The sequence below is a fragment of the Botrytis porri genome (genome assembly GCF_014898465.1).
Source record: "Botrytis porri strain MUCL 3234 chromosome Unknown BPOR_010, whole genome shotgun sequence".
NCBI classification, from domain to species: domain Eukaryota; kingdom Fungi; phylum Ascomycota; class Leotiomycetes; order Helotiales; family Sclerotiniaceae; genus Botrytis; species Botrytis porri.
Window position 1 is genome coordinate 770866 of NW_024066084.1, and position 21727 is coordinate 792592.

The 21727-nt window shown below is 43.5% G+C and overlaps 9 protein-coding genes across 9 annotated transcripts; 2 read left to right on the forward strand and 7 right to left on the reverse strand.

Moving 5' to 3' along the window:
• Window positions 1-97: 97 nt before the first annotated feature.
• On the reverse strand, window positions 98-2100 carry EAF01_007684 (uncharacterized protein; the record flags this gene model as incomplete). Its single annotated transcript, XM_038915940.1, has 4 exons — window positions 1848-2100; window positions 1379-1747; window positions 364-1308; window positions 98-308 (listed from the first exon to the last, which is right to left on the reverse strand). Exons 1-4 carry the CDS (start codon window positions 1985-1987, stop codon window positions 98-100), a joined length of 1665 nt encoding a protein of 554 aa, XP_038768411.1. The 5' UTR covers window positions 1988-2100.
• Window positions 2101-3002: 902 nt separating this feature from the next.
• Window positions 3003-5390, reverse strand: EAF01_007685 (uncharacterized protein; the record flags this gene model as incomplete). Its single annotated transcript, XM_038915941.1, has 3 exons — window positions 3003-4961; window positions 5024-5287; window positions 5346-5390. The coding sequence occupies 3 exons, from the start codon at window positions 5388-5390 to the stop codon at window positions 3003-3005; spliced, it is 2268 nt and encodes a 755-aa protein (XP_038768412.1).
• Window positions 5391-5844: 454 nt separating this feature from the next.
• EAF01_007686 (uncharacterized protein) lies at window positions 5845-6769 on the reverse strand (the record flags this gene model as incomplete). The annotated part of the gene is made up of 3 exons (XM_038915942.1): window positions 5845-5997; window positions 6126-6340; window positions 6388-6769. The coding sequence occupies 3 exons, from the start codon at window positions 6767-6769 to the stop codon at window positions 5845-5847; spliced, it is 750 nt and encodes a 249-aa protein (XP_038768413.1).
• A 1093-nt stretch (window positions 6770-7862) lies between these two features.
• EAF01_007687 (uncharacterized protein) lies at window positions 7863-9557 on the reverse strand (the record flags this gene model as incomplete). The annotated part of the gene is made up of 2 exons (XM_038915943.1): window positions 7863-9305; window positions 9360-9557. The coding sequence occupies 2 exons, from the start codon at window positions 9555-9557 to the stop codon at window positions 7863-7865; spliced, it is 1641 nt and encodes a 546-aa protein (XP_038768414.1).
• A 933-nt stretch (window positions 9558-10490) lies between these two features.
• On the reverse strand, window positions 10491-11618 carry EAF01_007688 (uncharacterized protein; the record flags this gene model as incomplete). Its single annotated transcript, XM_038915944.1, has 1 exon — window positions 10491-11618. The coding sequence occupies one exon, from the start codon at window positions 11616-11618 to the stop codon at window positions 10491-10493; it is 1128 nt and encodes a 375-aa protein (XP_038768415.1).
• A 1429-nt stretch (window positions 11619-13047) lies between these two features.
• On the forward strand, window positions 13048-15212 carry EAF01_007689 (uncharacterized protein; the record flags this gene model as incomplete). Its single annotated transcript, XM_038915945.1, has 6 exons — window positions 13048-13098; window positions 13343-13407; window positions 13572-13708; window positions 13782-14233; window positions 14285-14719; window positions 14772-15212. The coding sequence occupies 6 exons, from the start codon at window positions 13048-13050 to the stop codon at window positions 15210-15212; spliced, it is 1581 nt and encodes a 526-aa protein (XP_038768416.1).
• A 2826-nt stretch (window positions 15213-18038) lies between these two features.
• On the forward strand, window positions 18039-18629 carry EAF01_007690 (uncharacterized protein; the record flags this gene model as incomplete). The annotated part of the gene is made up of 1 exon (XM_038915946.1): window positions 18039-18629. One exon carries the CDS (start codon window positions 18039-18041, stop codon window positions 18627-18629), a length of 591 nt encoding a protein of 196 aa, XP_038768417.1.
• A 911-nt stretch (window positions 18630-19540) lies between these two features.
• EAF01_007691 (uncharacterized protein) lies at window positions 19541-19750 on the reverse strand (the record flags this gene model as incomplete). The annotated part of the gene is made up of 1 exon (XM_038915947.1): window positions 19541-19750. One exon carries the CDS (start codon window positions 19748-19750, stop codon window positions 19541-19543), a length of 210 nt encoding a protein of 69 aa, XP_038768418.1.
• A 953-nt stretch (window positions 19751-20703) lies between these two features.
• Window positions 20704-21147, reverse strand: EAF01_007692 (uncharacterized protein; the record flags this gene model as incomplete). Its single annotated transcript, XM_038915948.1, has 1 exon — window positions 20704-21147. The coding sequence occupies one exon, from the start codon at window positions 21145-21147 to the stop codon at window positions 20704-20706; it is 444 nt and encodes a 147-aa protein (XP_038768419.1).
• Between the last annotated feature and the right edge of the window lie 580 nt (window positions 21148-21727).

A 21727-nucleotide genomic window follows, 5' to 3' on the forward strand; every position in this document is an offset into this window, starting at 1 on the left:
TCGTCTCTTCTCTACCATTAAGCTCTCTCCTCTCCTCTTCGGCCCTCCCCTCTCCACTCTCCCTGTCACATCTCTAGAACTAGACCCAAACCCCCACTCAAACCCCTCTCCCCTCTCCCCAAGCAATCTCAACTCTCCTCTTCATCCCCAACCCCTTCCCCGCCTTCCCCACCAACTTTTCCAAATCCACCTCTCTCTCCCCCTCCCAAAAAACCCTCAAACAAACCCCCTCCTTCTTCCCCTTCTTCCCCAACCCCTCCTCCCACGTTCCCTCAAACCTCAGCCCTCCCACTTCTCCTTCACTGATCCTAGGAACCGTCACAACCCCACAAACTACCCTCGCCACCGCCCCCATATACTCACACCACCACGCCTTTTCCTCTCCCAGCAACTTTCTCAACCCCTCCAGCACCCCCTCGATCTACCTTCCCCACATCATTTTCCCACCGCGCACACATCGTCAATGCCAATACCGCGATAACCCCATGCGTCAACCCGGGCATTCCTGCAATCGCCCCGGAAATAGGCGCATGCAATGCGCGCGCCGCGTTGAGATTCGATATATCCGCCATATTATCACCCATATGTTTTCCTACATATTCTAAAATTTCTGGGGTGAAGATTTCAGTGCCCGGTTGAGCAACCGGGAGAGCAGAAGCGAGGATTTTGGCAAGCGCGGCGGATTGGGTAGGGGTGTTGGATAATTGAGAGGGGAAAAGAACAAGAGGATGGGTTTCTTGTATCTGAGACGGAAGTTTGAGATATAAAGCTCCTTCGCGATTTCCTCCCCCGCAGAATATCACTTCTTTGATATTAGGAACGGTTGCTATGATTCCCTCGACCACTTCGACGATGGCGGGAAATTGTTCCCGACGTCTTTTACTCATGCCGTGAATCTTTTCTTTTTCCTCGGCATTTACTCTGAGCATCTCTTTCGTTTGTTTGAAGCGTTTTCCGGATACCGTATAGCCGGCGATAGAGGGGATAGGATATGGATTAATGGGATCAGTATGCATCAACATACTCCCATAACCTCTAAATCCTCCACCACAGAAATATATCGTCACACCTTCATCCTTCACATGCTTCTGGAGTTTGGGAAACCTGTGGTATAATCCCTGAAATATCTCTTGAAACCGAGAACGCATATCAGTGCGAATATCATGAATATCATCCCCCTTCATTTTCGCCGTCATCTTCGCTGCTCCAAAAGGCATACTTTTCGCACACGCCGCACTTTTCGTCCAATACCTTTCTCCCTCATTCTTCATCTCCACATCCCCTCCCATCCCCCTCCCAGCATCCCCACTATCCATAAACGTCATCTGCACACTCCCACCCCCCCAAATCCATCATGACGCCCTCCACCCCCCCAAACCCACTCCTCGCCCCCAACGCCCCCAACAAACTCTCCACCTGCGGACTCAAAATATCCACTTCCAGCCCACTCTCCCTCCCAATCGCCCTCGTCATCTCCTCCCGATTCTCCGCCGTGCGCATCGCCTCCGTCGCAAACACCCCAATATTCTTCCGCAAAACACCATACGAATCGCATATCTTTTTGAATCCCGCAAGACACCCCGCCACGCGCGATATCGTCTCGGTATCGAAGTAGAATTCTCGAGATGCCGGAAGAGAGGAGTGGAGAGCGTCGTAGAGAGATATGGCAGCGCGATCCCGATAGATACACGGAAGGAGACGGGACGTAGGAGGTGAGAGGTCGGAGATGGAGAAGCGGATTCCGTTGCTAGGGGTTATTTAGTAGGGGATTCTTCATTTTTTCCATCCTCTTATGTTGTGAGGTAGGAGGTAAAGAAGTAGAAGGTTTATAAGAAGTAGAAATATACCTTCCCATATCAACCAAAGCATATAAATGATCAGTAGCTTTCTCAACGCCGTGGATATCATGAGGAGGCATTCTGGTCGAAATGTTATCGATGGTTATGACGGATGGATCTGCCACAGCAGCATTTGTATCGTCTCCCATCTTGAGATGAGGAATTAATGAAGACGTATCAAATTTTACAAAAGAATGTCTCTGTGATTGAAACAAAAGTCATTTAGGAAATGATATTAAAAGTGGCATTGTGGTACGCGCTGCCAACTTTTTTGAGGACTTGTGTGTTGTGTCTGGAAAATGTGCCCCGCGTTTTGGAGGGGCATAACATGTGATTGAAATTGTGTCTTGACGTTTTTGGTGTTTGGTGTTTGGTTCGGGGAGTTACACTAGAGCCATTGCCATTCAAAAGTGTTCTGCTATTGAACATCTTGTGGCTAAGGATTCCTGAAAATGTTGACAATACTTATTTTACTAATTCATTGAATGGTGTCACCAATTTCACATAATATTGGCATACAAAATGTGAGATACGATCATGTTATAAGCAAGATAAAACAAAAAATCTCTGTTCATACAACTTATAGTATAATCATACAAGCAGAATAGGAAACTAATAAGCAAACAAATTTGAAAATGAACGCTTAAATCATCTTCTCGGTAGAGAATTCATCCTTCTACCAACCTTCATTTATCAGCAAAATTCCGCCATAGTTCGACCAATACCACATCCACCAAGCCCATGATGATTCTTAGAGCCAAACCCCTTTAACCCCTCCATGAACACACCCATTTATCAGTACAAGACGGCCGGAGTTTGGTTCAGTCCGATTCAACCCAAATCAAAAGGAAATCTCAGAATCCGTAGAATCTATTCACCAACCCAGCTCACCAACTCAAAAACCAATATTCCATATCAGTATCCAAACCACAATTTCTATCAATATCAAGGTTCTTTCATGCCCCAAGGGATAAAACCGAGGAGGAAATTCCTCACTCACAAGGTAGGAGTGTTTTCAATTATAAAAATGTGGATTTGAGAAACCAAAGTTAGTAGTTAGTTATGTTGTGGCGAACCCCGTCCGCGTAAATATTTCTAAAGAAATTCCTCTTGTCATGCGTCAAGTCGGTATCGATGCCAAAACATACATCAACCTTACTTATCTTACATGCCGTGATTATCTCCATCGACATGATCATTATGATGATCGACGCCGTGAAAAGCATCGCCAAATGCACTATCATCGACGAGATCACCCAAACCATGTCCATCATCGCCCATGGTATCACCAGCATCATATGAAGCTAAAGCATCACCAGCTGTATCTAAATCTTCAAGATCGAAATCATTTTCGTTGAGTTCGGTATGATGTTCTTGTTCTTCCTGTCCTCCTTGGTGTTCTTGGTGTTCCTGTTGTGGTTCAGGTAAGGAAGTAGAAGACGTTGGTTGTTCTGATGTATTATTATCGGAAGTTGGCTTGGAAAAATCTGATAACGCTGATTGTTGATTTTGATTTTGAGCTTGAGTTTGAGGTTTTGGTGTATCGTTGTTTGTATTATTGTTAGAAGGGTCTGTTGTAGGTGAGACACCTCCTGGTGGTATAACAACCCAATCTAATGTATCAGCACCGGTTGTAGGCGGCGCTGTTGTAGTCATAGGTTGTTGAGTTTCTGCTGTTGAAGATGAATCTTGCATATGAACATCATTTTGTTCTTGTTGTGGGGGAGATTGACTCTGTTGCGTAATTTGTGGTGTTCCCATAGTTTGGGAAAGATGTGGAGATGCCATATGTAAAGCTCCAGCTGGTGTAGTTGCTGCAGAAGGATGTTGTAAGTGGCCAGGAGTTGGATAACTGGCACTCACTGGTGTGGCGTGTGATGAAGATGGATTACTGTTGTGGAATTGATCCAGTAAACCAGCAGTAGAATTGGTCATATCAACATCACCAACGTCAGTGTCATTCATAAGAACACCACTTTGTTGAGAATTATTTCGAGAAGGTTGAGAAGGTGGAGGACTTGCTCGTGCAGTAACTTCTTCATATCCGCCATCTTGAATACGTCGAAGTTCACTAATTGCAACTGCATGACGACCGAGAGAAGCTTCAACCTTTGCAAGAACATCATCAACCTTGGAAGGAATCTTGATTGGAATTTCAGATTCTTCATTCTCCTCTTCATCGATTTTACCTTCAAGTCTCCAATATTCGGGACCAATATCCGAAGGATCATCGACGGCTGTTCGTAATTCTTTCTCAGCTTGAGAAATAAGAGAACCTCTTTGAAACTTTGCAAGACGCTTTGCGTGCTTAGCTTTCATTTTTTCAATATCCTTGTTGGTTTGAGCAATAGTATCATGAGCTCTTTTACGGAACTCATCTGCCTTTCCAGGATCAAGACGACCAACATAATTCAGTGTTGGTTCTTCAGTTTCTTTGAGAGGTGCATTAAATATGCCTTCAGTGAGACTGCTTAATTCACCACGAAGACCAAGTCCGAGGTCCGTAGGAACGATTTGATTGATAGCGTAGGGTGAAGAGAGTACTTCCTCCATCCACTCATAATTTGCAAGGAATCTGCTATAACTGATTTCTCTAGGTGTTGTAAGATCAAACCAATCTCCTCTAGAGTTTTCTTCTTCATCTTCTTCGACAACTGCTGCAGCATTATTTGCGACTGCGGCTTGAGCAACATTTGCTGTACGAGCGCGTTTTGATGGTGGACCAGGTTGAGGATGAGTAGGATATGCCATTGATTGAGGAACTCTTGGTGGAACGCTTGCTGCATACATTGGAGCACCTCTTGGATGACCACGAGGGAAATCGATTTTTGCCCAATTTGCTCTATCATGAAGTAAAAACTCCTTGTGAATAAGTTGACCTTGTTGATGTAAGTATTGTCGTGTACTCATAATGGTTTGGATTTGCTGATTGATTGGGATCATATGTGGTGGGAGACGATCCTCGGGAGGAGCTTGAGTATAATGTATAATCCATAGATTTGGATCAGGTGAAGGGTTTTGATTTGGAATTCGTGGTGGTAAAAGTCGATATCGGCGACGAGTATGAGATGCGATAGGTTCTCCAGTACCATAGCCAATTTTGCAATGATAAATTTCTAGAGTCTGCGAAAGCAAACAAGATCAGTCAAATTCCGCCTAAATCGCATTCATTCATATAAACTCACGCAGCCCATAACTTCGAGGGAGAAAGCTGTCTCTCCGGGAGCCCAAACGTAGCCATCACTTGGGAATTCCTGACCCAATGTAGGCGTTTGCCATGATAATAAGACTGTGCCATCAACCGGTCGGTCCAGGTAAGTCCAATAAACCGGAGCTTGATCGCGAGTAATTTTTGGTCCATTCAAAAGCCATTCTGCGACTCTTTCCGGATGTAATTGTGTAGGTGTAATTGGAAATCGATATGTAGAGAGAAGATGAACGTGATGTAACTGCGCAATGAATTAGATTATCATTGATAATTGAAGTTGGGAGAAGTTGTAAACATACCAAGTCGCGATGAACCCCTTGAGAGGGGTCTTGCATTACCTGCATCGTGAAGGTAATAATTGAGATCGCGAAAAGAAAAGCTTGTAACTGGCGCAAGTTCGAAGAAATTCGACCGGGAGAGAAATTGATAATTGATAGGTGAAGTTCACAATCAATCTGCCGCGAATGTTAGCTGACGCGAATTTGGTGATGGAAGTTGAAAAGGCACTAGTTCTCATCTAGCACGTGATATCTTACCTCAATACAACTTACAAGGAAGGAGACCTGTGAAATCGTAAAACAAAGAACGCGTAAGAGGTTTACAAAAAATTCGCTGAAGAGAACACCAGTCTCTCAAAATCTTTGGTTCAGCCAAAGGTATGAGTAGCTATTCTTACCATATTCTTAGGAGAAAGTTGGTTGCGGTATTCGCCAATGAAGTCCAATCTAATCCCAAGGGGACAACAAACGAGTCCTCCCAAAGTTTCAATTTTGTGCCAAAACATCAGGTTATGGTACCTCAAGCAATACCATATTCATTGACTTCTCCCTTGTAATAAAGTATCAAGGTCTCGGGTTCCAAATCCATCTCTAGGAATTGTACACATTTAGCATTATGCTCTTCCAAGAGATATCCATTGAATCCATCGTAGTTCCAGTCATAATCTTCTCTCTGATTGGATCGTTAGTTTATTGTATCTGGATGGATAATACATTTCGAAAGAGGAATGACAGCAAGTCAATTACATAGCCGAGAGATATAACGAGGAGCTTATAGGGCACACAAGAGTATATACTAACAGTATCCATGGCATCGCTTTCAAGGGATCTCAAAACATTCCCAACCCCAAATTTTACTACCTCTCGACCCAAGGCAAGAAGACCCTTGCTGTTTGGACGTTGTAAGAGTCGATTTTCTGAGATAGCAAGAGGAGACTTTGGACATTTTGGAAAATTCTCGAGGAGCACCGGCTTTGCCTCTTTCTTGTTCTTGACAACTCCGCCAAAGCTAGTTTCTTTGGCGAATTTTGAGTTGAATACTAGCTTTTCTGACTTTTCTGACCTTTTGGTCTTGATTCCGCCAGAGGAATTCGTCTTGTTAAAATATTTGGTCGTTTATCAAGATCCATTTGGTCTTGCTTGGGTTCAACGCGTTCAACGGGATTGCTAGACTTTTCCAAGGAAGTCTTTATTCCTCGAAGCAAAGCAGCTTGTTGTTTGCTCAAGGGGTAATGAATGAGACGATTCAGACGATTAGGAGAGGTTGCGGAAGTTGAATTTGGGCTAGACATCATCTCATCTGTGCTAGAAACCTGTTTCTTAGGGGAGGTTACCGTCTTTTTTAGGTTCTTCGTAACTCTACCTTTGAGTGTTTTATGAACAATCTTTTCGTGCATCTTGATGGGAGTCGCAGGAGCGATTGGGTGTAATTGAAAAGAAAGCATTGTAATTGTGAAAGTATGTATGAATTGCTATTACGCTATCGTGTATCGTTAATTAGTTGTGTTTATTGATCGTGGTTGTTAGTTGTAGTTGTCGGTTTGGTGATGGTAATCGTGTTGTAGTTGCCGATCTGATGGTGGTAATCCAGGTCGTAGTGGTTGTGAGTTATTTTCTAGAAACAGATTTACTTTTAAGGGAAAGAAGAAGATAAAACCTTTTCAATTAAAGCTATGGCACATAAGAAGAGGCTTGGAGAGAACCACAAGGTGTCTGCAGTACCTTACTGAGCGTACCAAAATTCCATTCGCTTAGATTCATAGTTGACTTTTGGTATTGTGTAGTGAATTTAGATAGGCGAGTATGATTGATTATGTTGAGGACGATGATAAGGAAAGTGAAAGTGAAGTTTGGGAGAGATTCATGTTGGATATTGCTATTCTGATACCGGCTCGAGAGTTTGAATGGTTGTCAATAAGTGGCTATAGGATATCGATATCGAGAGAGTTAAAGCATCGCTTCGAGGATTAAGATAGGGGGAAACTTGAAGAATAATTCATGTCGCATCTTGCAAGAATTGACTCCGATTTGTAGGTACAGAGCTTTTCGCACTACATGATGCGTTGCGTAGCAGTCAATTTCAGCTTCATAGCTGCCAGTGACTCCAGACCAGCGTTTTCGTCCGCATTGTCGTCAACTCCAGATCAGCGTTCCTATTACCTCCCCTTCAGTATTGCCATCTCCTCCCAGTCAGCCTGCCATTTTCCCCTAGCCATCCGAGATGGGCTGCTGATGATGCCAGATGGTATGTGTGGATGAGGCGGATGTAGATTTTGGGAGGGGGCTTTGGCGGATCCTTATGGCTGAGTACTTTGCTAGGTGTGGGATTTGTGATGAGATCATATTTCCGCTTACTTGGTTTATTTCTATCGCTTGTAGATTTTAGAGTTGTAAGGTATTCATTATCTTAACTATTAATGGTTTGCACCTGCACCCAACGCCTAATACTGCGGGAAATCCAGATTAACACCCTTAAATTCAACGACATCCCAAGGATCAAACAACCTCCCGCTGCTCCATACTCCTCCACAAAGACTCCTACCACCCCACAACCTTCATCCTAACATTCATCCCGCCCACCGGCTTCGTCGTCACCACCCCACCCACCTTCACCACCTCCTCCTTATCCCACATTTCCCACTCCAACCCTCCCACCGTCCCCGCCAACAAACACTTAAACTCACTTATCGCAAACCCTCTCCCAATACAACTCCTCTCACCATGGAAAAACGTCATATTCGCAAAATTACTCTCCGCGCCCCCAGTATTCGCACATCCGTCTTGAAGCCATCGCTCCGGGGACCATTCATCGGCTTTGGGGCCCCAGAGAAGTGAAGAGCGGTTGATAGCAAGAGGGGAAATAAGCACGCGTGTTCCGAGGGGAAGGGAGATGGGCGCGGAGTTAGGGAGTGTGATGCTTGTAGCGCGGGTGGTTTTGCGTACGGAGATAGGAACAGTGGGGTAGAGACGAAGAGTTTCTTGGATCATGGCGTTGAGAATGGGGAGAGAATCAATGATTGTGTGATCTGGTTGTGGGGAGTTGGGATCGCTGGGAGAAGGAATCGCAGCGTGGATTTCTTGACGGAGTTTAGTTTGCCATTCGGGATAGATGGCGAGGAGATAGATGGCCCATGTGAGTGCTGAGGATGTGGTTTCGTGACCGGCGGCTAAGAAGGTAAGGAGTTGGTCTTCGAGATCTTCATTGCTGAAATCGTTGGATCGGACGAGGATACTGAGAATATCCATTCCGTCGACTGTTTTACCTTCGCTTACTGCTTGTCGTTTTTTGTCGATGACTTCGCGACAGAAGGTTCGGAGATTCCCGGTCGTTTCAGCAATTACTTTGCTATATTTAAAAGGCAGCTTCTGAATGAGATCTTGAGGACCGAAGATATTGGCTGCGAAGTAAATACCTTTACTAAAGGTAGGTTCGAGAAGTTCGTTGTAATCTCGTACGAGAGGATCATCTGGATTTCGAAGAGCGCCGAAATCTCTACCAACACCAGCTACACCAATAATATCTAATGTAACACGAGTAGCCCATTCGCTAAATTCGATATGTGATTCGTTTCTTTTTTCCAATGTACTTGTTTCGGTTATTTCTTGAGAAATCCCTTCGACAAGACCAAGAGCTTTGGACCAGAATACGGGGTATAATCCTCTGATATGTTTGACTTGAAAAGCGGGAAGTAAATGTTTGCGCTGAAACTTGTGAAGAGAACCTTCTGACATAATAGGACCCTCGCCCAAAATCAAACTTAGAAATTTCCGAACTCCATATGGTTTTTCATAATCGTATGAATTATCCGCTAGGATACTTTTCAATACTTGAGGAGATGTTGGAATAAGTCTTTCGATATTGCCAAAGGATCGAATGCGGATCACCCCATCATTTGGTACATCTTTAACGAACTCTTTGATTTGATGTCCAGGTGGTTTGGTAAACTGTGCTGTGCCATTGCCCCAGAGGAAATTGTAGGACTACATATTAATGTTAATGGTCGAAGGAAGTTCTGAAGAGTCGAAAAAACTCACCACTGGACCAGGTAAATGACGAAGAGGACTAAAGAAAAAAGGATATATGAACATTCGCCAGAAAGAAAATAATGAAACATCAATTAGAAGGAAACGAATCGCTGATCTCGAAACCCGGTCGACAATAAAGTATTGCGGAAATACATAAACCAAAATTGCAGCAAGAGCTGAACAAGCCAACAATTCTGTTTTCCCCATCTTTTCAATTTCTCTCAATCAAATATATCAGAACGTAATAATGCAAAATAGAAATGCATGTAGTTCACAAGAATAGAATAAAGGAAGCCTTATATATATCTTCTGTCCCGCAACCTCAAATCGCTTAACCATACAAAACCGTACTATCAACACTTTATAAACACTTCAGAAACAATCTACCAGACTATCCGCTGGACATTCAACAACGAAAGCACACCAACCTGGCAATACATCAATCAAATACGATCAAGTTCATCTTTCATCTCTCATCTCGGTTTCACATGCCATTTTGACATGTTTACAGCTTTGACAACATCAAAACTGTTTGGTTTTGCCTGAAACACGATGCGATGGAACAAGGGGTATGTTTCCGAATTGTCCTTGCGAGCCAGTAAAAGGTCTTGCAATTTAGGTATCATCAAGGCTGAATTAATAAATCTTGATAATTTAGGATAGTATGGGGAAGGGGGGTTTGGCAGGCACGCGGGCTCGAGGCGGGATGTGCTCTGTACAGAATTGGCTGACCAAATTAACGGGAAGCAATTTTCTTACTACTATCCCCATACGAACCGATAATCATTGCCACACGAATCATTTCACTGAAGACTAGGTATGACTTGTATGTAGATACAGTTTAATAGAATTATAAATGCAAACAATTGTTATGCTTATCTATCAAGTAAAGAATAAGTACTGCTGTGGGTAATTTCGACCATACACATTATCGTGGCGTTGTATCTCAAGGATCAGCTCGATCGAAAGTTTGCCATTAATAAATCCAAAGCCATACCTCGGTTTGTGTATTTTGACATGCGCCGACGATCATTACTTCTCTCTCACGCCTTCTATTTTGTCCTTTCTTCCTCTCCCAATAAACTTCGACTGGCCTACTCGTAATACCCGCAGACTTGATATCAACTCTCACTTTGACTATTATCCTAAGACCTTCAAGCCACCCTTGGTTTTGCTTCCTGTCTTTTGAATGCCAGCTCTAGTCCTGTCTTTGTTACCTTGTCCTCCATCATTCCTATTACCACCTTTACCCTTATTTTTATTATTCTTTCCATGTTTGTTGTCCTTAGGTGTAACAGCCTTGATCTCAGTAGTACTTCTTCTCAAAAGAACAGGATGACTACCGATGTATTTTCCTTGCATGTCCCTAGCAGCTTGAAAGAAATCATCTCCATCACTAAAACTGACAAATCCATATCCTTTACTTTTCGTAGTACGTTTGTCTCGAATAACTCGTGCTTTTTGTAATGATGTCCAACGAGAAAATGCCTTGTGTAAAGATTCATCAGTAACTTCACCAGCAAGATTACCAACGAAAAGGCGAAAATGAGAAGGATCCCATTCAAGAAGGGAAGAATCTGTCCATTGTGAACCGCCACCTGTTCGTACAACCGTCTTTTGATTGGTCTTAGAATCTGATACAATTGCTGCGACACCTGTATCATTATGCGCGGCGTTTGTGATTGCTTGTGATGTCATACTAGGTCCAGCCTCGGTTCTACCTAATGGCGTCGCATTCGCATTCGATGCTGATGTTGAAGCTTCTCCAGTTGTTGGATACTTCCGAACGGCTCCAGTATAACCATTATTAGAGGCGGTAGTTGCATTTGCATCCTTTCCAGCGTATGCGCTTTGCCATTGTGCTATCTGTGCTGCCATCTCTGGATCTTCATCAAATCCACCCATACTACGTCCTGCAGATGCTGTCGGTGGCGCAAAAGGATTTCGAATTTGTGGTGCGGCTCCATATGCAGCTTCTTGCTGTGGTGCAGTAGGATATGGATTATATGGTTGAGGTTGTTGATAAGCAGTAGGAGGTTGTTGAAAGCCTTGATAGCTTGGTTGTACTGGAGCAGCTACCGATCTGGGAGCGAAACCAGTAAAGCCGCCATATCCTCCTGTTGCAGGAGGTCTCGAGGGGCCATTATTGTTATTGCTGAAGACAGGTTTAAAGCCGGCTTGTGGATTTGTGGATGGAGGTGGTCGAGCGGGCAAGGAGGGATGTGGCGAAGGAGTGGATTTGATACCTGGTGGTGGTGGATAGGACATGATGAATTGCTGTACGTATAGATCTCTTGATGAGTGTTTAGACGTACCTTCGCGCTTTCAAAACGCACTGGTTCAACCAAAGAATCCTAAACAGAAACTGAATAGTTCTTGCGGAACTCTATCGTGATTGTTGCGAACTCTCTCGATGTGGGTATGTTATGATTCGATATTAATTTGCGTTGAAATGTGCGCGTATTTGATTGATATAGTTGTGATAGTTTATGATTTGGCAATGCGACCGACGTTGTTGTCCAGGTACGATGAGCGCCGAGAATGCATCTAGAATTATTTTACAGCACGTGATATATAATTTGTCAGCTCGTGCTGAGCTTTTAGCTGACTCAGTACTACCTACAGTAATGCCTTAAAACGTGGGCTCTAAAATGGTGTTTCGGGCCGATCGGAAAGTAGAATTTCCCGGTTGTTTTAGCTTGGTGGGGTGAACTACGACATACCTAGTAATAAATATCAGCAATCACTTGGCTCGTCATAACTGTTGGCGTTGAGAAGAAAACGGAAACATCTAGAAGTCTAGATGTCTAGAATTCCCATAAACGAGGACCTGAGTTGGAAGAGTTGGTTGACGAGAATGGAAACTGTACATCGTACTTTGCAGATGAATGTGCCTTGTGTGTGATACATACCAATTTGCCAACCGGAGAAATGACAAGAAGAGAAGGAAATATGTAGATGAAAGTGGGGTGGAGGGGACTGACTACTGACAAGTTGCAAGTTACAAGACCAACAACCTGACACAAAGGAACCGAAATAGTTGTTCAACGGAAGATCTTGTGGTGTCTATGGTATGTATGTATGTGGTATATATGGTATGTATGGCATGTACTCCATATGATATGAAGAATAGTTGGAGCTACTAGTTAGGCACTTCGTAGGTATTATGATATGAGAATGCGAATACTTTTGTTTCATACATCAGCGTAGCTAGCACGAGTAGACATGATTGGTATGAATCTCTCAAGCAAATAAGCCAGTTTCTTATTTCACCAATTATCAACATCAAAATTAGATGAATAATCATGAGGCGTCACCGAGCAAAGAAATGTACGAAAAGCCATTTTCTCTTCTCGATACAGCTTCACCGAAGATATGAAGGAGGGACGAGTTAGTAAGGAGGGGTAATTCATTCAGCCAATCAATACCATGGAATCCAATTAATTGACCAAAATAGTTATATAAGTTAGAATTAATCCAATCATTTTCCTTACTACATCATAATATTCATCTAACTACGAAGTACATCGTATTATCTTCCCAAAGTTCTTCCGAAAACAGCTCGTCGGCGTTTATATTCTTTGGGACAATTTTGGGGAATATCTCATCCAAGCAAGGTAAGGGAAGAGGTCAAGGTCATCCATCTAGGTATCTATCTTAGGAACGAAAGGGTCGAGTACGGACTATGAACATGAACATGAGACCAGGAAACCCACGAAATAGTAATAGCGGTGCCGGTGCTTCTGAAGTAAGTTAAACTAATAATAAAATATCAAGAGAGCTTTGCTTTGCCCCTCCTTTTAAAATGGTGGTTTGGAAGAAGGCCCAACCATCATCTTTCATTACTTATTAACCATTCTCCCATCCTATCCATCTCTTTTCTACCTCTTATATCTTAGTCTCCCCTCTTCATTCTTCCCCCCCCCATTTCTTCCGAACAACAAATCAATTCCCAACTCTTTTGTCAACAACAATCATTGAGATATCATCAGGATAAATTCAATCAACGTTTAATTCATCTACAAAACCATCTCAAGATGTCTGCACCAGAAGCAACGTAAGTCTTTCTTCATACCTTTGAGATGCATTCAATAAAAGACTTGTTCCCCTGCATGTCGTTGTTGTTGCAAAAAATAATACCCCGCCATCAAACACCTTTCTTCTCGAATCAAACATACCAACAAACATAATCTTCAAGTGTACTGACTGACAATGATCCAGCGGAGATTTCGGCCTCATCGGCTTGGCTGTTATGGGTCAAAACATTATCCTTAACGCTGCTGATCATGGTTTCAACGTTATTGCTTTCAACCGTACCACATCAAAGGTTGATCGTTTCCTCGAGAATGAGGCTAAGGGTATGTCAATTTCCCCGTTGCTCTTTTGGCAGACGATCAGAATCAAAAATCTAACCACGGTGATTCTTCATAGGCAAATCCATCGAGGGTGCGCACTCAATTGAAGAGTTCTGCGCCAAGTTGAAGAAGCCCCGTCGTATTATGCTTTTGGTCATGGCTGGTAAGCCAGTTGACGACTTCATCGAGACCATCCTCCCACACATTGAGGAAGGTGATATCATCATTGATGGTGGTAACTCACATTTCCCCGATACCAACCGTAGAACAAAATACTTGGCTGAGAAGGGCATCCGTTTCGTTGGTAGTGGTGTTTCCGGTGGTGAAGAGGGTGCCAGATATGGTCCATCTTTGATGCCAGGTGGAAACGAGGAGGCTTGGCCATACATTAAGGATGTTTTCCAAAGCATCGCTGCCAAATCTGATGGTGAGGCGTGCTGTGAATGGGTTGGTGATGAGGGTGCTGGTCACTACGTCAAGATGGTTCACAACGGTATTGAGTATGGTGACATGCAACTCATTTGCGAGGTATGTAAATCTCTAGTTATCTTTTCTAAAGCTCTTAAATAACTTTTATAGGCTTATGATATCATGAAGCGTGGTCTTGGTATGCAAGACAAGGAAATTGGTGATGTTTTCGCCGAATGGAACAAGGGTGTCCTCGATTCATTCTTGGTCGAAATTACCCGTGATATTATGTACTTCAACGATGATGATGGAACCCCACTTCTCGAGAAGATCATGGATTCCGCTGGACAAAAGGGTACCGGAAAGTGGACTGCCATTAACGCTCTTGACCTCGGAATGCCAGTTACTTTGATTGCCGAATCCGTCCTTTCCCGTTGTCTTTCATCCCTCAAGGAGGAGCGTACTCGTGCCTCCAAGGTCCTTTCTTACGTTGGACGATCAAACAAATTCGAGGGTGACAAGAAGCAATTCCTCGAGGATTTGGAGCAAGCTTTGTATGCTTCAAAGATTATTTCATACGCTCAAGGTTTCATGCTTATGCAAGAGGTACGATCAGATCCTAATCTTGAAATATATTTTGATACTAATAATGTTTTAGGCTGCCAAGGAATTCAAGTGGAAGCTCAACAAGCCATCTATTGCTTTGATGTGGAGAGGTGGATGCATTATCAGATCCGTTTTCCTTAAGGATATCACAGCTGCTTACCGTGCCGATGATAACTTGGAGAACTTGTTGTTCAGCGATTTCTTCAACAAGGCTATCCACAAGGCTCAACCAGGATGGAGAGATGTTGTTTCCAAGTCTGCTCTTATGGGTATCCCAACCCCAGCTTTTTCCACTGCTTTGTCTTGGTTCGATGGTTACCGTACCAAGGATCTCCCAGCCAACCTTCTCCAAGCCCAAAGAGATTACTTCGGTGCCCACACCTTCAAGATCAAGCCAGAGCACGCCTCTGAGAAATACCCAGTCGGAAAGAACATTCACGTCAACTGGACTGGACGTGGAGGAAATGTTTCCGCTTCGACTTACCAAGCATAAATTGGACATTTTTATATTGATGGAAAAGATAGCGCAATGGCGATTCATGCCTAAAATCGGCGATAGGGGAAATGTATTTAGACTACGCATGCAATGAATGAAATGAAATGGTACATGAATTAATTTACTTGACGATTTATATTGCTTTAGCGTTGAAGTTCTTTATTTAGACTGTGAATCCGACCTCCGAATACTTTGATATGTGCCGACCATGATACCTAAGGTTGAAGATTCAGTGGAAATAATCGTTACCGCCGGGGAGAACAGATGGGGGGATTGGTACTATGGAGTGGAGGGGGTGGTGAGTGAGTATGAGTGTAGTATACTAAAGTATATTAGATTGTGAGGCGGAGCTAGATTATTGGCCTAGGTTGCAAGATGATATCCATCTTATTATCCCCCTCCTTTACATCCACCTTTCCCACATCCACAACTAACGAAAAGAATCATGGTCTCAACTTCCTCTACCCCCCTCCCACAAGAGGCCCCCAAGAGGCCCATCCCTGCTCTTCTCAATCCTTCTCAATCCCTCCTCCTCACTTCTCGCACCTCGCACCTCGCACCTCTGGCCTCGCCCCAACCAACCTCTAATGAATTCAAAGATTGGTTGGTTCTCGTAGAATGGGTATCAAGGTCGTGAAACAAGGAAGAAAAAAACACTTTGGCTGTATGTATGTAGTCAGTTCACTCTTGATAAATTCAATAATGATGTTTTATGTTCTATATTCTGTTCCATGTTTACCTGGGTGGGTAGCGCTCCATCGCGAGGAATAAAGATGGCAGAGGAGGGGAGGGGAAGACGATGTTAATGTTAATGGGTGCTGAGGTATTGATGAGCATTTGAAGTTTGGCGTGGGGGAGACTGAGGCTCGCTTGGCTTGTCGTTTTTGTTTGGGAATGGGTATAATGGGAGGGATTGCAGTCTTCTCTTTACTGTCGAGCCGTCAGGTGAATGTGGAAACGATGTCGAATCTTGGGAGAGAGCTTGGTGGTTCTCGGAGCTTGTGCCGGAGCACGGGGAACTGTGAAAAGGATATTCATTTGGAGTTTATGGCTGAGTACTTTGAGAGTGAAGATTCGGAGAGATGTGAGAATGAGGATAATAGCTCGGGAACAGATGGTGCTTGACGGTTGGTACTTGACAACTTTCTGAAATTATGGGCTACATACTGAAAGATAAACTCAATCCGAGAAGCTCACGGACTCATTGCAATCGATCGAGAAGAAAAAGAAAGATCCAAATAGAAGGTTGATAGATTAGGTATGAGATTGAACGAGACTGGCTACATAGTATTTCATAGACTGTGAATGGACTTGAAATGTCGTGTGGTAGATAGTGAAGACTACTCTGTGGCTCATTAAAATACAAAGATGAAAATCTTGCTATCTTCTTAATGCCTCAGTGGTGTATGGTGCATCTTCATCAGAGTGCGTCTAGAAGTTAAATGCAGTCGTCACACGCGTATTCTGCAATTGCTCTTACCATTCATATATTTATTCATTTAAACCTCCCAGGTCCAATCATGAGGCTTTCTTGATAGCGTTTGAGTAAATGATATGCCCAGATAAGTCTTCCTCTCACTTGTTACATGCTATTGCGCATGTTATGAAGCGAATGATTGAGCTGGTGAATATTCTGCTAGGACTTGAGGGGCTTTGTTTGGGATACTCACGGCATTCTTGACGGCTAACAGGACATTCATCTTTTGTCAATATGGCTTCATCAAGATGATATGGGGATTTATTAAGGTTTTGCAGCTTGTGGAAATGTATTGCATGCATGACGTTTTTTTGTAACAAAATCTTATATTCCATCTAAAGTTTGCCACAACCACATTTGAGAGGCCATAATCAGACAGGCGAGTTGAGAAGTGACAGCATGTATGTCATTGTGTGGAATCGGCATTAAATATGACACTGGCAATAATTATGTGGCGTCTTAAAAGGGTCGTTGAAATCGCCGCTTTTGTAGTAACGAGCTTCATATTCTCACCTCACTACACCCTCACTTCCAACAACATTCAATCATTTCATTAACTAATTCAGTGGCTGGATCCAAATGAGGTCTAGCTCACCCACAACAAGAAAAATCAAAATAATCAAGATATCGAAGCCCTCTCATCTTCAAACTCACAACCAAAATCTCCGCCATACCATCCACCAACGTTAAGCATATATGGAGGAATACCAATCCATCTCCAGCAAATTCTACAGAAGAGCGAGACATTTTGGCAACTTGTTCGGTCCCGATGATGTTCAATTTGCCCTTCAAAAGCATAAGTTCATCATCGAGAACGATCCAGCTCTCGCCGACATGTCCTCTGGAGGGAAAACATACTTGAAAGAGAAACGCGCATGGCTTGAGATCTTTAAGTCATTTGTCGCAAGCCAATCTGGTTTTCCAGAGCTAATCAATTCTTAGTCAAAGATTTCGCCGAGAACCGTCCTTTTCCTGGAATCGAACCCAAGCATATTGTAGATGTTGCGCCACTATACGCACTATCATCAACAAATGAGGACTCTGAGTCTAATGGCAGCGAAGACGCACCTACATGTGCATCTTCCGCTAAAAGAAAAGGAAAAGAAATCACGCCAAAGACAGAGCCTTAATCTGCTGTGTAATTTTCATATGAACCAACGACAAGCTTAAGCTCAACTTCTAGGGCTGAGGCGTCGAAGGTCAATGAAAACGTAAAGATGGAACGGGCTCAAAATCAATAAACTGATATTTCCTCACTCCTGCAATCATTGCCAGCGCGGACGTCTTCAGTTGATCAAGCGCCATTCGGTCTTACAACTCCTCAATTTCACCCATACCAAAAACCAATGCTCCTCAGCCTCGATGGCACTCCGCTATACTCTGTTGGTCCTGTGAAACAGAAGATGGCCATATTTTGGCTGACTGCGTTTGGATCTATTAAAGCGATAGAGGAATGTTTTGCCGGTGTTCGAGTTCGTTACAACACGTTTGCATCGAAGCTGCTATTCTACGCTGAGCCTTTGTCTGTTGAAGATAAGGAGAACCACAAGGTTCTGAAGCAATGTGCCGAGTGCCAAAAGTTTCTTGAGTCATACAACCGGGCCGCGGAAGATTGCTCTGCTAAGAATGTATATAGACTGTTCGCCAATCAATATCTGGATGCGAGCGTTTGGTCTCTGGCAGAGGGACACACGAGAATGCCCCAACTCTATTACACGAGAAGGTTTGCATCCCCGGCGGTCGTCTTGCCAAAGCCGCTAGCAGTCACTTTAGATCCCAAGCCGGGATCGGAAGTCGATACTTTGGCGGTAGCAACCTCGACCTCAGAGTCTGGTCAATCCATCGCCAAACGAAAGAGAAAGGCTTCCGAGCTTGACGAGCTGCCACTAAGCGAGTTAGCGGTAGTGGAGCAGACGAAACGTTTTAAGCTTGAATAGTCTCCTTAATTGGGCACGGTTAAGCAGCTCTGAGATTGCTCTCGCTTATGGTATGTCCTTCCCCCAAGCCACACAGTTGCCGAAATGTTGATGTCACGTAAGGCGGCAGTAGAAATGCACTTTGGAGTTCGATTTGAATACCGTCTCCATAAGGAACCGTTATATTCTACTGCGAACCTGCTGACATCGGAAGCATGACTTACAACGATGCCGTTGAGCTCTGTGAGCCTGCTTCCAAGTTTCTCAACGAGTTTTCGCGCAACTCTTACGGACAATCGGGGTGCATTGATGACTATCTCAAGTCAAGTAACTGGGTCACGAAAGAGAATTAGAAAGAGAAATCGGTACTCTAGTGCTGATACCCAACTTCAGGATAGACGTGATCGGACTAAACAAGCCAATTGCTCGTTGTTCTGATCCTCATCCATCTCTCCCCTTTTACAATTATTACTCAAGATCATCCGTTTTGTATTTTTCTTGCATTTGTTTTTTACATGCTTTTATTGGCGCTCAATGGACTTTGATGTCCTTCAAACCTTTCTTGGGGTTCTACATGACTTTTTGAGGGGCTTAAAGGATCTACTTGTATCCTTCATATGGATTTTTTGGTCAGTTAAACCTCTCTAGCGGTGCAGGGCTTAGCAGCCCTTGTTTGTTCTCCTTTTGATTTGTAATTATTTCTAGGGTAGAGTGAATATACATCATACTCCGCCACTCTTGAATTCCAGAGAATCACTACAAGTTAGTGTGATGAAGATGCAATCTGATCGATGTGACATGTTATCCTAAAGTTGAGACTATTTTTCATTGCATGTTAGCAAAGTGGTAGCAGATTATGACGACTTGAATGTCAAGAAAATTTGGGTTGGGAATGGACGGGCAATGGTTTTATACTGTTCAAGGACCTTGTTTTACACATTTTTTTTACCACTAATCCTTTCCTGCGAGTACCATCTTTTAGTTTCCTGACCAATCTGACTTCCTATCAGTCTTGGTTTTATTTTTGACCCCAACTCTACCGCGACATAACATCGGCGACGCACAGGTACAGAGGAACCATTAAGAGCGACGCCATGTTGAGCTAGTGCATTATACATAGCCTGCAATTTCATGGAAGGCATTGTCGGTGTCGATAGATTGGCGATAGAAGCGGCGGACACGATTCCATGTGCGATTATGGTATAGAAGACAAATGATGGCTGGGGAATGCAGCTAACTATTGAATGATACAGAATTGACGATTGCCACGCCGTGATGGACGACCGAGAGAATGTGGAGAGAGACACGAACGGACTTTCAATGGTTGCCAAAGCAACCACGATATAGCGCTCATGGTATAAGCAAAGCAGTCAGGGCGATCGTGGACGGAGAAAGATTGACGAGAATGACACATTAAGTTTCTGCAAAAACAAAAACCATGGATTGGGACTCAGCAGACTTATCCTTCAATAGTCTAACTGAGCCCCCGCATCGCATGATATATAAGATCCAGCGTTCCATAATTCGCTTGTTTCTGCTTGACTTCATAGAGAGTGTTGAGCTCAACTTTTTCCTCTTCGTCGAGAAATTGAATTCTGTCTTCGAGTTTATCTAGAGGCCCAAAAAACATCTCATCGAGAAAAGTCCAATAAATATCATCAAACATTTGAGCGTTCCTTATTGCAAGACAAAACCAAAATAGTCCATTATCCATTGATTGTTCCATGCGTTCCGAGAGCCGCTGAGCTTCGATAAGCTTGTTACTTTTGATCTGTTCCTCTTCAACTTCCCGTAAAGCCTCAAGAAAAAGACATAGTCGCGGTTTATCACGAGGCAAAAGTTTGCCTTTTAAACCAAGCTCCCATTGTTCTGGATTCTGTAATAGAAGCCACCAAGGTGCTGCATATGTGAAGGCTATGGGGGCTGCATAGGTGAACTCGAGGTCGATGACTGCATTGATGTGAAATGGTTCTGTATCAACAATAACATTCGATGGTCGGAAGTCCTTATAAAAGAGCTAATACGCGTAAATTCCGGTTTAGACATTTCAAGCACTATATTGGCCATTTCGTGGTAAAGAACCTTTAAGCTCCGCTCACTTAATGTTGGGATTTAAATTCTGCAGCTCTGTCCTGGATGTCATAAACGGACCAGAAGCGAGATCTCCCTCGACGGATTCTTCAACAATGTATGGTGCAAGAGCAATTTTTCCAACGCCCAATAGCCGTGGAACTGGAATCTTGGTATGCTTACGGAGGTACTGGAGTACGATAGCCTCGTTTTCAACCTTCTCGGTGCGATAGAGCGATTGACCCAATGCAGCGAAACGAACAATGGCTTGGAAGCCATCATCATATGTGACGCGATAGGTAACATTATACCCGCCAGTCTTCCACCGAACTGCTGTAAGTCCATTTCCAGGCCGATGTTTTCCTGCGAGTCGACAGGCAGTCTGTTCCGGTTCTGACTGTAATAGTCTTTGAAACCACACCATAAAGTTCCTCTCCTGCTCCTTTTGAGCCACGGAATCAAAATGCATGGCTCTGTCAAACTTTTGTCGATTGTGAAGATATAAATATGGGAAACAGCAAATGGGAAGGGGTATGAAGGGAATACATTAGGGAGAAAAAATTAAAGAACGAGAATTGGTTCTGCAAAGGCTGATTGAGAATGGGACTTGGAATAAATAAGGGATGCTAGACGTTCTCCTTTTCGAGCACGTGAATGATCAATCTGGAGAGTCATTTCGAATATTCATCGTGAAATCAAAATGCCAATACATGAGGGAAGCCATTGGAGTGTGCTAGATAGGCGTTTGCCAAGAAGACACATAATATCCATATCACGTGAGTATCAGCATCACCACAAGGCAACAGACATGAGGTACCTTCGGTTGTAATGTGCAGTCACTGAATATAAGTACTGAATTGGCCATGGTCAGCTCCTCTATGGCCTTCTCTCTCGACCACCACACAACGTCTTGGACATCGGAAGAATTTGCTCTTGTAAAGTCACATTAGGTTCGGCCGAACAAGATTGATGGCACTTTTATCCCTGCCCAGGAACAAGGATTACATCACGTCTGTGCAAATCACAACCTCGTAATCATCAAACTCGTG